Here is an 18,233-nt window from a genome sequence, read left to right on the forward strand (position 1 = left end):
CCCAGCGAGTCCCCGTTTACAAGCTGGAAAAAGGAGCCATGCCTTCCCACCTCAAGGTCCTCCAGACTGGACCTGCAAGTGGCCTTCAAAGGGAGATAAAGGAGGATGGGAGCCTGCTGGAGGATGGAAGGATGAAGGCCAGAGCAGTTGGATGTTCCACAAGTCTGTCTCAACCCACCCTCGCTATCCTGCTGGGAAAAGGGGCTGGCCATGGCAGGGCTCCTGCCCAGGCTGCCAGAGGGATTCCTTCACCCACACCACAGCACAGCAGTGCCTGCTGAGGCTGGAGGGGTTTGTCCTGTGCCTTCTGATTCTGCCCAAGGCTGTGGCTGTTTTATCCCTGCCCCTCATGGCAAACCTCAGGCAATTCCATGGTTTCATTCAGACACGTTTATTCTAAGTGCATCCTCATGTCATCCACAGTCTGACGAGGATATTTTGTTTGGGAATTTCTCCTTTAACTCTTTGAATTCCTCTGTAAATAGGCAGCTGCCTTTACTTAGCAACTGCCTGAGTCATTTCCTCTCTGAGCAATCCTCTGGGTTCACTCTGCAGTACTTCCTCTTAACATTTTCTACATCTTCTGATATTTTTCCTTTCTTAGCTGAGGCAGGCTGTTAAAAATAGCAACAGGATTTCACTGTGTCTTTGCAAAACTGATACTACCACCCCAAAGATCTCTTTAGGTCCTTTCTCAGAATAATTTCCGTTTTCAGTTGTATAATTATTGAGTCTTGAGGCAAGAGAAAAGTTGCATTTTAGTGATCCTAAAAATCTTAATGAAGATATAAATTGCTTCAATATGATTCAGGTTTCTGTTTTGAAATATTACTGAAATAAGATTGACATAAACAATCTTGTCAATAGGAAAAACAGGCTTAAGGGATGAAAGCTTTTTGCCACTTTTTCATTTTCACCAGATGCCTGGAGAGAGAATCATAGAGGTTGGAATTTTTAAAGTTGGAAAAGACCTCTAAGATGAGTCCAACTGTTAACCCTGCACTGCCTAGTTCATCACTAATCCATGTCTCCAAGAGCCACATTCACACATTTTTTAATAGCTCCAGGGATGGTGATTCCACCACTGCCCTGGGCAGCCCCTTCTGGTGTCTGACAACCCCTGCAATTAAAAAAAAATTTCCCTAATATCCAACCCAAAATCTATATACACACATATAAATATTGTATATGCCGGTTTCCAATACACTCTTCTACACTAGCTGGCATTCACTATCACCTAGAATTTTTGTAATATGAGTTTATTTTTTACTGTACAGCAATACCAAATTTCCAGGATGTGAAAGCCCAAACCCTGTAAGTCAGTGGAACAAGATGTGCTGTGCCAACCAAAATAGTTTCTGGGGGGGGGGAAGAAAACAACCCAAAACCCCCAAAAAAACAGAAAAGAAAAGAAAAACCCAACCTGGTTTTAGGTAAAGGAGAATTTGGGGATTTAGCATTTCTTTAAGGAAAAAGTGTGCTTGTCCCACTTCAGGGCAAAGACCTTGCTCAGACTGTGGAGAATAAGGCTTAAATACGAGACTTCCCAACACACATCCAGCAAAATGTCCTTTCTGAAAGAAGAAAACCACACCTGACAGCCAGTGGCATTTATGCCATTACCATCCATACTGCCAGAATCCTCCCTGTGCAGGTCCTGGGTCTAACCCATGCTCAGAAAAGGCCAAGGAATCCTCTCTGCCAGGAGCACCCATCCAGCCTGTCACTCCTCTGGGCAGAAACAAGCCATGGCCAAAAGAGTGTCTGGAATTCCTGGGGAGCAGGAGATGCTTAAATCCAAACCTGGATCTGACTCCTGCTGCAGGATGTACTTTGCAGCCCCTCAGAATGTCCCACTTGCTCTGTTCAGGGCTTTTGGGAACAAGCAAGTTTTTAATTGTGCTCAGGTTTTTAATTCTAGCTCACTTCTAATTGAGTTTTGCTTTAATGTTTGTACATGAGAAGGAGAGATAATGGAAGGGGTGGAGACCCTGCTCGAGTCAGAAAAGTGAATGTTCAGCTGATTTATAGCAGGTATTAACCAGGGCCTCACTAGATTGTTCCCATTGGGAAGAGAGACTAAAGAAAAAAGTTAGAATTTTAATGATACTGAACCTTGTTTCCTTGAACACAGAAGAGCACCAAGCAGCCCAGTTCACCATTTCCAAATCAGGGTCATTACACCCGAGTCTCTCCTCCTGTTATTTCAGGAGTCCATGAGATTACTCCTTTTCTCACTGACACACAAAGCACCCAAGTCCTCTACCCTCTGCCTTTGCAAGTACAAGCTTTGACATGCAGCCATTGTTTTGGCTGGGGAACCAAAAAGAAACATCCACCCTCACCTCTCATTACAGAAATAGGTGGTAATTGGTCTTTTTATTCCATTTCCAAGATCCCAGTGTTAAGTAAACCACCATCTATAACTAAGTCCGCAATCAATGCACTCTCCTTCTCACATGAAGAATTCATAAATCCTGATTTAATCTGTTCTGCCATAGCACACTGTGCCAAATTCCAGATTGGATATTACATAGCATCCTTCTGTGGTGTATCCTACATTTAGTCACTCCACACAGGCTTGCATCTTATTTCATTTCTAGTGTTCAACTCTGCAGTGTGTTATAGTGGATGATTTCTGAAGGGCTGTACTGCATCAGAGGCTTTTAAGGAAAATAGTCCATGAAAGAAGGATGAAATCTGAACGTAGAGGACAGCTTTGTGCTTGTACCACTTCTCTGTGCAGCTGTTTGCCAGAAAAGCAGCAAACAGGCATGAGTAGTTCTCCTTTTATTTCTGCAGGTGGCACCAAGCATTTAGTTCTGACATATTTGTTATTTCAAAGCTATTTTGAACTCCTAAAAGATGGTCTGCTGCTGTGCAGACCCTCTGTGGCTGCACGTGGCCTCTCTGCAGCTCTGTGAGCCCATGCTCCAGCTGGTCAGTGGGTCACCCCTCCATCCCCAGGGCCAGCTGGTCAGTGGGTCACCCTTCCATCCTCGTTGTCTCTGGGATGGTGGTGGGAGCTGAGGTGTGAGGCATGGATAGCCCCAGACAGGGAGAAGACTGGCCAGGAGCCAGTGGCACGGGTGAGTGTGGGATTACAGCTGAAGCAAGCCAAGATCTTGGCTGGGGTGTCACTAACCAGACCCAAATCCCAACCCTGCAGTCCTGCCCGTGTCCCATCCCATCCTCCCAACTTTTCTGAGCTGCTGCTGTGCCCTCAGACTGCTCCCACAGGGTCATTTTTCTGCTGATTTCAGAGACAGAGACACCAGAGGGCCAGTGCTGCATGGTCAGGGCACCCTTTGAGCTGTGAGGTCTGCAGAGCCTCATGCAAGGACCATGCCAGAGAGCTCTGTTCCATGACAGCTCTGGCTAATCCACACCCCACGCTGATCTGCTGAGCCAGGGAAAGACCCTGGACTAAAGTGGGCAAAACACAGAAACTAAATATCCATATTCCTAACCACTTTCCATCACTGTAAAACTTCACTGCCACAGTCACAACTCTCAAATTTGCCAGATGTAAGCTGCCACATACAACCAGGACAGGTGCTTTGAGTTTTTGAAGCTGCTGGGGGTTACCCAAGAGAGCCAGTCACCTTTTTGGGTGCTCCTTCCTGCAGATGGCCGGGCTGGCTGTCCCGTGTCCCATCCAGATTTCATTTCACTGCAGCCCTCGGAGCTGTCACTCTATCCCCAGGATAACATATCTGCCACGCTCACGTGCAGAGCACACAGTGACAGCTCCCTGGCCCCAGCCCAAAAACTTTTTGACTTATTAATTTAGCAAGGCTTTTAATTCACCACTGGCAGCACTGGCTGAAGAGCAAAATGAGGAAGTCAGATTCATCTTTGTCTCCAATGCATCAAAATAAAAGAACATCTCTAGTGTGCACAGCAGACTCAGCAACCAGGAGCTTCTGGGCTGGATATTGGAGGAAATAATTGGAAATCAATGGTGCTATACCTGCTCCATCCACCTCCAGCCCTGCTCTACACTGTGATCAGATTGTGCAGAGGTTTTGCACTGCACCAAATATTGGGGTTTTTTAGCAGCTGTTTGTACTCTGTTTTTCTTAGGTGGTCTATCCATGCTCTGAAGGTGCAGACACTATACATTTAAAACTGCTCATTTCCTTGTGCCATGGGGACAGAAACTCCTGGATTGTTTCCCTTAGGAAGCATTTCTGGCCTACCGCTGAGTGTGCAGCTGTGTACTGAAGCATGTACTCGTTAGAATATATTATAGAAACATTATAATACTTAAAAGGTAGATAGTGTCTTATAATTTCAAAGCACTGTATAAGCACTGACTAATTGGCAGCACTTTTAAACAGATAAGGAACTACCATGGAAAAATAAGTAGCAGCCAACACTTACTACCCTGAGGTCTGAAGTACAGTAGTTATTTTTTCAGGTGTGGAAAGGCAAAATATTTGAGTTTGCTCAGATGCCACAGTACAGTAATAACTGGCAAATGTCAGTATTTAAATGAAACTTCAGATGGAAACCCCCTACCTCCATCTACTCCCCCACCCACTCACCAGCCAAATTTGTACAGCTGAAGTGCTGCCATGACAGGACTTGTCACAACTTCTTTTCACACAAGTTACACAGCCTCGATACCCCCTTGAGCACTGGATGGAGGTTGGCTGAAAATCCTGCCCCCAGGAATTGCCTGAGAAAAAACAAGGCTCCAGCCCTGCTAGGCTGAGCAGGTTGTTGTCACACTAAGAAGAAGAACCAGTATTGCTGGTGAAAAGCCAGCACCTCATGCTCAGCCCTGCCGAGGCACTGGCTGCTCCTTTCTTTTTCATTTCCTGTAGCAGAACAAGCTTCAAAGGGCTCCTGTGACAGCCAGCAGCTTTGATCCAGGGTACAACACCTTGGAGGTGGGAATCTCAGATACCAAAGCAGGTGCTGCATCACCATATTAGCAAAGGAGAATCTCCAAGGCTCTTCAAACTTCTCTCCTTTTTTCTTCTTCACTGAACAAACCATTCAGCCTCAACAACAAGCTTGCAGCCCAGTTTGTGCACACTGCCCATGTGTGATGCTGCCCACACACATGGGCAGCATCACACAGTGCTCACAATCATTTATGCCAGGCCACTCACCACAGGATTTCAAACCACTCAGGGCTCACCACTGCTGACTTGAGACAGAAACCTTCACACGTGAAAGCCAAAGTCGTGGCAAAGAAACCAGTGGAAACTCTATTAGCAATGCTGTGACCTGCTAATTAGCAGTCATACTGAAAGCCATTAACTCCCAGAAAACAAGAGACCTGGAGGTTTCTGTTAGCTGAATGTGAGTTGGAGACTGAAGACTGAAGGGTTTGCCTTGAAAAACTCATAAAGCATGTGCTCAGTGTTTGACTGAAGCTGTTTTGCTGGGTTTTCAGGTGGCTGGTGACTGCTGTGCCTGGTTCACCGTGCTGGCGTATGGAAGGGAATTACCCTCTAGAGGGTTCTTCAGAACACAATATAAATTATCAGCTAGCATTGCCATAAAATATATCTAAAATATTTCTACATGCTATGCTACATTTCATTTATTTCAGAAATATTTAAATGTCTTGCTAGTTTGGCCCTTACATTTCTAGAACGAAGAAATCTGTGTCCTTGCCAAAGACGTAAATAAATGTAGATCTAGAGGGCACCAGACTGGAAAGAATGGATTTCATGGAGGGCTACAATCCTTCATGTTGCTGCCCATAGCAACATGATACTCATCATGGCAAACTTACCTATTATTTTACACTCACAGTGCTCCAGGAACAGAGCCAGTGCTCATTACTGACAGCTACACTGGGGTCTGATTGCAGAGCACATCCCGGGTTGCTTTGGAGGGGCTGGGTAACGATTGGCTCTGCAGGCAGAGTGCCACTGCCAGACTTTCAGCATCTGCATGATTTGTGTCTCTGACTTCCAAAACTCCACATACCACAGAAAAGACTCACACAGATAGCCAGCCTCACATCAATCACCTTCACACAGTCCATGCAGGCACCTCTTGTTACCTGCCCATCAAAAACTGATCATTTTATAATAGTAATTTTGATTAATTAATTTTCTTAAGTGGAGAGCATGTCCTTTTTTCTGGTGTAAAGCCTAATTCTTTTGAAGCTCACAGCCATATTTTGAAATGTGTTCTGCTAGAAAAGCTAGAAAATGCTTTCTTAGATTTTACTCTTGAAGACTTCACAACTGACATTAAATAAAAACATGAAGACAAAGGAACCATGGAATGGTTAACTTTTGAGGGAGACACAATCAGAAAATGCTCAAGGAGAAACATCTGGTCTTTCTCTTCTTGCTCCACCAGTCTCTGACTCCACCAGTCAGAGCTTTTTATGAAGACCAACCCAAATGGAAAACCTGCTTGTGATGCAAGTGATTTGTTAGGGCTGCCCCTGCAATGCCATCCACAGTGTCGAGAATAAATGGACTGCTGTGATTCTGTAGTAACAACCTCACAAAACAGCCCCACCAGGCTGGGAAACTGGCCACAGATGGGCTGGTTCTTGTGTTTTAAGTCTCTCAGCTACAAATCTGGCCAGTTATTTCTCCTTCTGGAGTCTGAGGTGCTCAGTCGCACAGCTCTTGTTGGGCTAGTGTTTATAAGGAACTGCCTAGTGGGTTCAAAAGTGATTTATGGGTAAAATTCAGAAAATAAAAAAGTGAAAAAAGAGAGTTTTTTGTGTGCAAAATGAGCAGAAGTCTGATCAGAATCCGACCCTGCATTTCTCACTGTGTGTGCATGGATGTGTAGGAGCAGGGAGGCAAAGGAAATATGTGAGAGAAGCCATAAAAGCTCCCAGATAATGCCTCCAAAGTATTTCTAAGCCATTGCACAAGGAACAATATACAGAGACTTAAATTCAGACACAAGGGATCTATTTACGTGGCTAGGAGAATTCTCATGTGGAATACGCTTACAAAGAACCTTCTTTAGGCAAAACAAACAAACAAACACTGGAGTCATTTATCTCCTTGCCCTCTTCCTGTGCTGGAATACAGGAGCTGCACAGTGCTACAGTCCCAAACCGTGGCAGGGGCCTCCCGCTGTCCCTGCAGAATCCCACTTCAGTTCATTCAGCTGGGCAGGAGCAGAGGGCCCATTTCTTGGGAGGACAAGGTAGGGTCTATGGTGAAGCAGCCTGTGAGACCAGGGTCTTTCCAAGCCATGTAAGGAGCCAGTGGGAATTGCCAAGGCAGCAAATTCCAAGCCAAAACAGGAAGGAACACGGTAGAGTTCAGTAGCAACCACACTGCTAAAGCTCTTCTCCAAATAATTTTTTTTATAGAAAGAAACATTGCTGTTTGCCTAAACATTATTTCAGTATGACATTTGTCTTCCAAAACTGATTAAGTAATCCAAGAGCTGAAATTTTTTCTTGATGCTGCTGAATAGGACCCATAGATTCGCTCCATATTGAACTTGGTAAGACTGGATTAATTGAAATGAGGAGAGGCAAATTCAACAGCAGAATTAACACTTGGGAGTAACTGGTTCTTACTTCCAGGTGAGAAATGAAACCACAGCTTCTCAGCAGGGTGAATGAATGCAGCCAGCACTTCCCTGTGCCAGACTCACGTATGGGCATTTATGGTGCAGCCCCAACAGCATCTATCCCACACGAAGAGCATCTGACCCTGGGGAGAGAGGAAAGCAAACTGGAGGAAGTCATCCTAAGACACAACTTGTTAGTGCCCACTCCCCTTACAAGCTGCTTGGAACAGCAGCTAGAAGGTGTTGGGATAAAGGAGGGATTTTCAGGTAGGTAAATGCCAAAATACTGCAGAACATTAAAATTTTTATTAAATTAGCTCCAGAAATCAAGTGCATTCATAAAACAAATATTAGATTTTTGGTGGATTGTTGCTGCTGCTGCTGAAAAGCCATTTCTTTGTTCTCTCTTCCTGTGTGAGCAGGACAGTGTAGCCATCATTTCCAGGGTTCTCCTTGGCTCGAGTTCACTTTCCTTTAGCATGGGAATGTCTGGCCAAAGGCAGCACATTGCCTGTCCCAAACCTCTGCAGGGAATCCAGACAATGTAGTGAGGCTGTTAAATCCAGGCTTGCCAGGAAATGTAGGGAGAGCAGGTGGCAGTCTGAAGCAAAAAAAGTTTGCCCACGGTCTGGGAAATGGGAACTATTCCTGACAAATCTTGTTCTTACTGCAGGAAGAGCCACCCTTCAAACCCCAAGGAAATATCCTACATCAATTTAGGGAAGCAAATACTTCAGACCAAGTTTCTGTCCTTGCACTAAGAATATTCCCCATCATCGCTACAACCTGCTCTTTATTCTTGCTTTTTCCAGAGGCAGTGAGGCAGTTACCAGGGACTCTCCTGTTCTCTGCCAAGGAGCTCTGCACAGAATAAAATTTGCATGACTGGCTTTCCTTCTTTTTGTCCAAGGAGACTTCCTGGACAACTGATCTTTCAAAAGCAATGGCCTTCAAACTGTTACAAAGAAAAACATCTAAGCAGTGCTAAGTTACTTAGAAATATTTTCATGCTCAAACAACTGAAAAATTATTCTGTATTCTCATATTTCCCATAAGTGCTCACTTCTAGGCAGGGATCAATCAGCCAGATTTTTAGAACATTACATAGATTTGAGAAGTCTTTTAAGAGTCTTCAAAAAATGTCCTTTCAGTCAGATGCACAGCACTGTTAAGAAAATACTGTAACTCACATCAGTGATTTATCTCAACACCACTTGGAATAATAAAATATTCATAAAAAGCCCTACTGAAATATATTATCTCATCAGGACACAGTGATAAGATTAAATTGTTTGGCATTAGAAGTGATAAGGATTACCATATCAGTGTTTAGCTTGTTGAAATCATATTACCTAGTGCCATTGATAGCAATCACATTGAAATTCTGGATAATTTCAAATGATTCTGTAATAATTACCACACTGTGCTGTAGGCAAAGGGAGATGCTGGAATCTTCACAGCCAGTGCTGAATTTGTACAATGACTCAGTGTGATGGGATTTGTACCTTGAGAAAATTGACTGAACTGATTCCCCTCCTAGTCTTTCCTTTGGGGAATGTAATGCTTCAAATCAGAGCAGGGCAGGAAGGAAACAAGTATAGAAGTTATTTTAAAAATTATCCAGCTGTTCTATAGCTCCTTAAGAAATTCAGGACAAGGTTTGGGGTAGGGAGCAACCTCTGTGATCTGTGTTTACCCATTATTCCTGCAGGGTCACAGACGGTGTGGCAACATAAATAAATAGCCAGTGATGACACATGCAGTGAGAACTTGAGCACAGAGCATCTCAGTTTGGTTGAACAGATGCAGTTTTGACACTCACTGTTAAGCAGCCACTGTCACAAGAAGTGGCCTAAGAGCTTAACTTTTATAATCTACTATTTGTTTACTGTCTTCAGTGTGCTCAACCTCCCAGACACACCCATACATATACACAATACAGCAACTGCCAGCCTCAGAGAGAGCTTATGCTGGATGGAAAGAATAAATAAATTGGTAAATAAACACTGGAAAGAAGATAGAGGGTGAGAACAGACTTACTTATCCCTATTTTGACCCCTGCAAACACTTAAGTTTGTATGGGAATATGTTTTCTAAGACAACACATAGGTGTAATTCTATGAAGTGAGAACTGGTGGGCAGGCACAGAATGGCAGATAGGAGAGCAGAGGATCTATTTCCATATACGACATGTGCATGTTCTTTCTCTCTTAATTGCCTTCTGTGTAAACTGCTCTCCTGCCCTTACTATACAATTTTACAGAAAGGATGATCTCAGAGACAGAATTGGTGTCAGGCACTGAAGCATCAAACCCTTTCTGCCACATGACCACCATGTCTTCCCTTGAACTCATTTATCTTTTGTCACTGCTTAGAACACTCTGTCTAATTTTAGAAGGCAGTTCTGCAGCCCTTGCAGTGAATAACACTTGTTCTGGCCAATAGTCCCAAAAGGCATAAGTAGGAGTGCCAGAATCACAGAAACACAGAGCTGAGACAGAGCTCAAGAGGTCATGGGTCCCTCTGATCAGACCTGTCTTTCTGGGCTGACATTCACCCAGACACAGCTCACCCCTGCTGGAGCTTTACTGCTTCCCCAGAAATCTATCCCACTATTATTTCCCTACCCCTACCTGATGATATTTTCCTTGAAATCAAATAATCTTCCATGATTAAAATCACATCAATCATCTTTTACTATCTCTGTTTCAAAGAAAGAAGATTATCACCCTTCATCTACCTCTTCATTAGACTGAAAAAAACCCCAAAAATCCAATTCTTTAACTTACTTCATTCACCCTTTCATTATTTCTTTTCATTTGCTCTAGATGCTCCTCAGCTGGCTTTTATCTTCTCGGGCAGCAGCCCCAGAGTGGTCCTGCTGCTCCCCAGGGCTCCTGATGAGCAGAGGGGGGCTGTGTGTCCCAGAGCCCACCCTCTGTCCCTGCTCTGGGGCACTTCCCTTTTCACAACACCAGGCCACTGTTGACTCATGCTCAGCTTGTGACATCCCAGATTATTTTCTGCTCTATCTGCTATTAGCAAGCTGTTCTCTGTCCTGCCCTTCTACACTGAATTGTTCTTTTCTAAATGCTTTCTCTTGCATCAGTCCCTATTTACCCTCATCTTCTCCTGGGCTGTATCTCTAACTTCCAGGATCATTCTTAATTCTACTCTTGTAGTCTACCATATCAGCAGTGCATACAAATGATAAAGGAATGTTTCCCATTCTATCATCCAGGTAACTAATAAACATACTGGGACAAGGACAAACTAACAGTTGCATTCTCTATCTCTTCTATTAGGCAATACCATCTAATAACTGCACAACTAAGGAATTATTCACCCAGATAAATACAAGTGAACTTGAGCCAGAGCTGAGAAATGAGGTCCTAAGCATACAGATGTATTAGTAACACCATGGTTTGCAGGTATTTGTCCCAGCAGGAGAGCAATAAGCTAGAATGTGCAGTTAAAGCCCATTTGGAAAGAATATTGGGCAGCTACAGTAATTTTCATGCCATCAATTTTATTTCCATCGGCCACGACAGTTACATTCACCACAGGAAACCCACTGTAATCTGTCACAATAGAGACCTTACACTTTTGGACTTAAAACATTTTGAAATACTTGTTCATAATTTTTCAAAATCTTACACATGGATATAAATATAAAAATACATTTAATTTCCCTGGTTTCTTGTTTTAGCTCTTATTCAGGATGACTCTGACACAAATAAAGTTGAATACATGCAAACATTTTACTGTTAGATACTTCAATGACCACAGGAATTAGGACCTGAAGTCTCACAGAAAATCTGGGGGCTGTTTTCTTGAACTACTATATCAGATTTCAGACTGAGTCCAGAGAAGCACAACATCTAATACTGTGTAACAATGGATACTTTGGGAAACAGGGTAAGGAATAAATTAGTAGGTGGGAGCTTCTTCCTCTGGCACACTCCCCAGATCTATCAGTGACTTGGGCATTCTCTGAGCATTTCTTTTTGCATCTCGGTCATCACATGTGCAAGCTTCTACCTGGCTAATTTCAGCCATTATTATTCCAACTACTTTCAATATTCCTGAAACTGAAAAGGATAGTATAACCCCCTGGAATCTCATATTGCATGCAGTGCCAGGGCTCTATTGATTCTGAGCTCACAATGCCAATATGCACCCATCAGTAATTCGGCCTGAAACAGCCTTGAAGATTTGTCAGAAACTATCACATGAAAACTAAGAGGACAGAAGAAATGATTGTAAAATTAAATTATTCATTTTTTCCCAGGGACATGGAAAAAAGGACAGTCTTTCAAGGATTAGGATAAATCAGCTGCTACAATCAAATCTGCAAATGCTGCAAAATTGAAAGGCAATTCCAATTCCGGCTGAAGCCACGTGAGGTCAAAATTTTAATGAAGTTCCACCAAAAATGCAAAAGCAGTAATTGCATGACTGACCTGAAAATCTGAGAAACAAAGTCTAAAAGGAAATAACATTATTATAAAAAATGTTACATTTACAATTGCTGCAACATTAGCTCAAACATTCCTAAACTGCTCATCAGAGAAAAAGATAACACATTTTCCACACTGGGGCAGATTTTCTCAGCTCAGTTCCTGTGTGCCTAAAGATAAAAGATATGCTTGTCAAGCAGTATGTAGATACATGGAGAGCAGGGAGGGACAATGCCCCACTTCTACCTCAAGAGTCCTTTTATCTCTCATAAATTTATATGTGCTCGGTCTTTTAACTTTACAGCCTCCACTGCACCACCACAAACATCCTGAGTGTGCAACACTTGGTTTATTTCCCTTCCTGTAATTCATACCTCCTTCTATGAAGCTTTGCATGTGCAGAATATCAGGCTTGTCAAATTGCAAGCAGCAATACCACTCATAGATGTGTCAGTTCAAATGGAAAGAAAATGCAATCTCATTTGAAAGTGAATTTTAGTTGCCCATTCTGTTTGCAAGCATCCCCTTCAGTGTGATTGCTCCTGTGCCAGTTGTCTCATCTTTCTCAGAGGAACAAAAATGTATAAATAGACTCTGACCCCTTTTATTGCATAGTGTGTTAAATGGAAAAGTTAAGGAAAATAACTGTAACCTAATAAAAATTCAGAGGCACCTCAAAACATTAACGAACACTTTATTATTACATATATTAAAAGTGCAGCCCCATAACTACACATTACTTTTGGGGCTTGCAAAACAAAAATTACATTCTGTCAGGTAGTTTGACCATTTTTTCATACCACACATATTGTATTTTATGCTATTGAGAAGGAATACAAACAGTTTTGGTGATATTTTCTCATAGCTGCTGATTAAAGGAAGATGGAAAAATATGTGGATACAGAACAAGGAATCAAGAAACTTGGGCCAGGCTTTTTTGCTGTTCATGACATAACCAGAGACTTTTATTTCAATGACTCAGTCTTCTCATCTGTAAAATGAGGATAACATCAGAGTGTCTCTCAGTGAAATGGTGAAATTTGATTTCAGCATGTGTATAAAGGACATGGAGATTACTAAGTGGGAAGGTGTTATTACCATATATTATAAATATAAATCTAGAAAATTTGGCATTGAATGTGTAGGGATTTTTCCCCTCTAGCTGCCCCTTTGTTTTAAATACTACTAATAATAATTGACATTCTATTAACACTGAGAGGAAACAACAAACAAAGGATTCTGTTCACATACACATATAGCCAACTTAAAAAAAAGTAATAAGAACAGGGCAAATCTGTGGTCTGAGCATTCAGAATATATAAACTAAAATGGAGCCCTGCATGGAATATTTAAAAGGTTCCTTTTTTGTTCTCTTGAAATACTACCTGATCTTACTGCTACTTTTTCTGCATTCATCACAACTATGGGTTAACTTTTTGGCCCACTGGCAGGCAAACTTTCTGTTCATGATTGCAAAGGGAGTTTCCTGCACAAGGCCCAAAGAGCCTGCCCTTTGGAATGGTCATGGATGCTACTTTACATTCACTCTTCTCAGAGCGTAAACTTAGTGGCAAAATGAGATTATTCCCAAATTTATTACTAACCAGCTAGAGCAGCATCTCTGCTTGAGCTCTGTAACGGGAGGCAATTAATCATGGTTATTAACACATTCGTTTAGGTTGGAAGGGATCTTAAAGACCATCCAGTTCCAGGTCCCTTGCAGTGCTGGGATGACATTTGCAAATGCTGTGGGGACACAAATTGTCCCTGCCATGTGAGGTATCTGGGGAGCTGTCCCATGCCCACCCAGCCTGGAGCCGGCCAGCAGAGCCTCAGCACCGGCCACTGGGGACCACGACAGCTCCCGTGGGGTGGCCAGTTCTATCGGCCCCTTTGGCAGATGCTCACAGAACATTCGAAATATTCAACCCCTAAACCGCTAAACCGAAGGCATATTTAAGAGGTTTCTGGATCTGGCACAGAGTGATGTGGTTTAGTGGTTGCAGTGCCAGCGCTGAGTGGGTGGCTGGATTTGATGGTCTTGACGGTCTCTTCCCGCCTTGACAATTCCATGATCCTAAACCACATCACTCAGCGCCAGGTCCAGACATCTCTTAAACACCTCCAGGGACGGTGCCTATTCCAGCACCTGACCACCTGAACAGTGGGTTCCTTTCTCCTAATCTCGATCTCTGCTGGGGCCGTTTAAGGCCGTTTCCTCTGGTCCTCTCGCAGCAGCCCCGGCAGACGAGACCGGCTCGCTCCTGCCAGGGGCGATGAGGTTCCCCGGAGCCCCGGCTGCCCCAGCCGCCGCTCGGCAGACTCGCTCCGCGGCCCCTGCAGGAGGCTGGAGCCGCCGGCCGGACCCGCTCCGGCAGCCCGGTGCCTGAGGCGGCGCGGCGCGGCCGCCCCGGATGGACGCGGGAGCGCTCCCGGTGCCCGCGGGGCGGGAGCGGGCGGAGCCTGCGCACTGCGGCCCGCGCCCCGCCGCCCGCCGGCACTCCCGCGGCCCGGCGCTGAAGATGGCGGAGGGCGGTGCGGCGCCCCCGGCCTGCGCTTCCTCCTCCTCCTCCTCCTCCTCCTTGAAGGGGCTGCGGGAGCAGATGGGTGAGAGCGGGCAGGGAGGGGTAGCACGGGGGTGTGTGTGGGGGAAGGGGGGTCCGGCGGGCCAAGGGCGCGGCTGGCGCCGGCCGCCCCGCTGGACGCCCGGCCCCGTCCCGGGGCGGGGAAGGGGCGCCGCGGGCGGAGGCCGCCGGGGCTGCCCGGCCGCGGCCCCGGGCGGGGATCGCCGGCTCGGGACCTCCCGCAGCCCGTGGGCAGCGGCACAGGCGGTGCGGGGAGGCTGCGCTACACGAGCCGCCCGTTTTTCACCGGTTCTCCAACTTGTGCTGGCTCTTGCTTTCAGAGGGTTTGCCCCAGCGATGTGTTCGGTCCCGAGTGCAGAAGGCAGAGACAGCCCCTGGCACTGATTTCGAATCAAAGATTGACTAATTCCCGATTTTCTTTTTCTTTTTTTTTTTTAACTAGTGTTATCAGAGGGCTGAAGAAGCTCTTCTTCGGTTTTCTCTTTGGCTGTGTTTATGTGCATATTTATTCTTAATAATATACTCTACGATATGTGTTTGCAGCAACATTTAGTGGTACATTTCTATGCAAAAGTTTTGTGGGTGAGCCATTAGAAAAGATAAACATTTACTTATCTCAGTCACAAAAAAAAAAAAAAGTAAAGAGACTTGTGGTTTGATCTAAGTTAACAAACTAGGACTATGTGCAGCATCTACTCTTGAGAGCCTCCTGCATGATTGTTTTCAGTGTATCTGTAAATACATAAAGAGGAGTGTTGGCAAAGGGTCCTGAATACACAATTCTCATCTAGCATTCTTCTTCAGTGTGTTGGAAATACTATTTAATTACCTTTTGTTTCTGTTTCAAAATTAAGACAGTTCAGTGCTCAAGAAGGATAAAGATCTGCCAAAAGATAGCAGTTCTCACCTGCACAGGCTATGTCTGTCTGAACCTTATTCTTCCTGCTAGAACTGCTGAATTTTATTTTGCATATGGGATGCACTTACATGGTGGCTGCTAAATTTTTCTAAGGATGGGCACCCATATTTGGTTACAGCTGTCATGACCTAGATTTAGTCCCAAAATCAGAGAGGAAGTGTTCCTTGGGCCAAGCAGTTCCATCTCCCTTCAGATATGCACATGCTGTAATATGCACATCATGTTGGAAAAACAACCTCCCTCACTAGATCCTGGAAAGGCTAGACCTTGAATTTTTTTCCCTGAGGGGGTAGAAGTCACTGAACCAGAATCTGAACTTTAGTGTACATAGAATGCATTTGTAGCAGTTACGTGCTCAAAGATAAAGTCAGTGCTAATGTGCAGTGAATCAGTGCTGTCTGTGAGCTCACAGGCTGCTGCAGCTCTGCTGCCGACTTTTAGTCAGTAGCACTCTCTGGAGAGAGCAAATGATATTTAAAAATCGTCCTTGCAATCCAGTGGTTGACGGTGGAATTTGCAGGATAATTTGCTGCTCTTTGGAGAAGTTGTGAGTAGCAGCCAAGTCTGATATCGCAGCTGTTTGGAGAAGATGTAGGAAAAAAAAAAAAAGACACCCAAAGAAACCTCGATGTTCAGTCCCACGCTCCCCTTCGGGTTTTTGGGGAGGGATAGAACTTCCTGCTTGTCTGAGCTCACTTGGCTGCGTGGGGGGACTCCTCAGCTCCAAAATACCTGCTAACAAGAATGCTTCCACCCAGTTTCTGCTGCTCTGTGGGCAGTTGTGTACTTTGCTGTCTTAATCAATCTGGAGAAACATCTATGCAAAATAAATACAGTGTTTGCCTTCGGCCGTTTGTCACTGAACTTGTGTCTGGGAATCTCACATTTAAAGACAAAGAGAATCTTGCTGAGAAACCACAGCTCTTCTGGCAGCCTGGCTAAGAGCTGTGGTTACATACTGTTTGTATAGTCACCCTCTGCATAGGTACCTTTGTGGGTCCTTATTACAGGATGCTTCTGGGTTCTTGTTCTGTTCACTTCTGCTCTCTGTGACCAGCCTCTTGATGCTGCTTTGTTCTGTGGGTGATTGGTGCTTGCTAATTTTTAGGCCTTGCACACATAGAATCCCATGGCATCACTTGTAATCAACTTCCAATTTTGTATGGCATTAAAAATATTCTCTTAAATTCAGTCTAGTGTTGAGGTAAGGAAAAGGTGTTTCTCCTTCTTTGAGTATCAACTGGAATTAAGATTCTGCAGTCCACCTCATGCCTGCAGTGCCAGTTCTACAGTTCTTTTGTAATAATTTTCTGCCCTGACACACTTGCCCAGTCTTGTTTCCTTTATGTGGGTGACAAAAAGCAGAATCTGCTACCACAACTAGAAGGCAGTTAAGGTTTCTGAACATCATTTGACATTAGAAATTAATTGTAGTTGTACATTGAACCAGCAGTGCATAGGTGGCAGTTGCTTACCCCATTTTTGTTATCCATGTTTGCTGCTATCATCCCTCAGGGATGAAGAGGAATTTTTGATCCTGTTCTAATGCCATAAGTACTGCTGAGCTTGTTAAGATGTGAGAAGAGGGGAATAGTCGAGTACTTGTGGTTTATCCAGTAAGTGAGGTTTTCCTTGAATAGTGTGGGTAATCAGAGGAAAAATATCTTAATTTAAGCTGCTGTAGCCTACATTTATTGTCTTCATTTTCACTGGAATACTGAAAACTCCTGTCTTTCATAGTATGGGTGGTAGAGAATGTTTGGATTTTTTTACTAGAGCTTGGTATTCCTTTTCCATTGCCAGGATTTCCACTCACATATTGAATTGCTGTTGCAAAAGTTGTTCAAAACAGAATATTTAAATGCTGCTCATGCATATTTTCCTTTCCAAGACCTGCATCATCTTTTGGGAAACCTGTCTCAGGTTTGGGGAACAAAATACAGTGCCTTTTTAAAAAAATCTAGCTGCAGGAATAAATTCCATGACCTGCAGGTCCCAGTTTGATTGGAAGTTTTCTAATAAACAGCTTTATTCCATGTCATTAGTTTTTTCTCCCTGTGAAAGTGGCACTGTCTGGGTTTGTCCATTTTGCCCAGACCGCAGTTCTTGGCAACAGCTTTACCAAGTACTTGTACACAGAATTGGCATGAAAGGAAGGATGGATGGACAACTAATAGTGTAACTTCATTGCTCAAGCAAGTAGGGACAAGCACAGATTTATCTGGTCTCTAGATAACAGTTATAAAGCAAAACTTAGGAATACAAACTTGTACCAACACCTGTAGGAGTACTAGAGAACTCTTGGGTACAGTCTTGGTCCCACAACAGAAGATGGTCAGAGCTGTCTAGAGGAAATTATTTGGGATCCAGAAGCATCTGTCAGACAATTGATGAGTTGACCTCTGTGTCAGAGCTGCTTGCAGGAAGAAGAAAGAATTTACTTATGAATTTGAATCCTTGAAAGCCTTTGGGATTTGCAGTGTGGTTGTCAGTAGAGGTGGGCTTCAGATCTTGCCTGGGAAGCAGCAAGACAAGGAAACCATTTCTTTGCCAGGTTTCTCACAATGTGGGGGTGCTGCATGAGAAGCATCTCGAGCATTCAGTTCTTGTCCTACTTGGTGATGTTTGAATGAGTGACTGGTACAGGTCCCATCTGCAGAGCAAAGGCAGCCCATCACTGGAGCATTCAGCTGATGATCACTGGGTCTGGCTTCAATTTCTTGATTTGTCAAACTCCTCAGAACTCTG

General features: G+C 44.1%; 1 protein-coding gene across 6 annotated transcripts in view; it reads left to right on the plus strand.

The window, feature by feature from the left end:
- The first annotated feature begins 14,464 nt into the window (after window positions 1-14,464).
- MAP7D3 (MAP7 domain containing 3) overlaps window positions 14,465-18,233 on the plus strand; it is a 42,423-nt gene continuing 38,654 nt past the window's right edge. For all 6 annotated transcript variants that reach the window (XM_021548474.3, XM_021548475.2, XM_031504781.2 and 3 more), the window contains exon 1: window positions 14,465-14,588. In XM_021548474.3, the coding sequence (XP_021404149.2) occupies window positions 14,504-14,588 (85 nt within the window). In that variant the 5' untranslated portion in view covers window positions 14,465-14,503. The remainder of the gene's footprint in view (window positions 14,589-18,233) is intronic.

This window comes from Lonchura striata, chromosome 14 (genome assembly GCF_046129695.1).
Source record: "Lonchura striata isolate bLonStr1 chromosome 14, bLonStr1.mat, whole genome shotgun sequence".
NCBI lineage: Eukaryota > Metazoa > Chordata > Aves > Passeriformes > Estrildidae > Lonchura > Lonchura striata.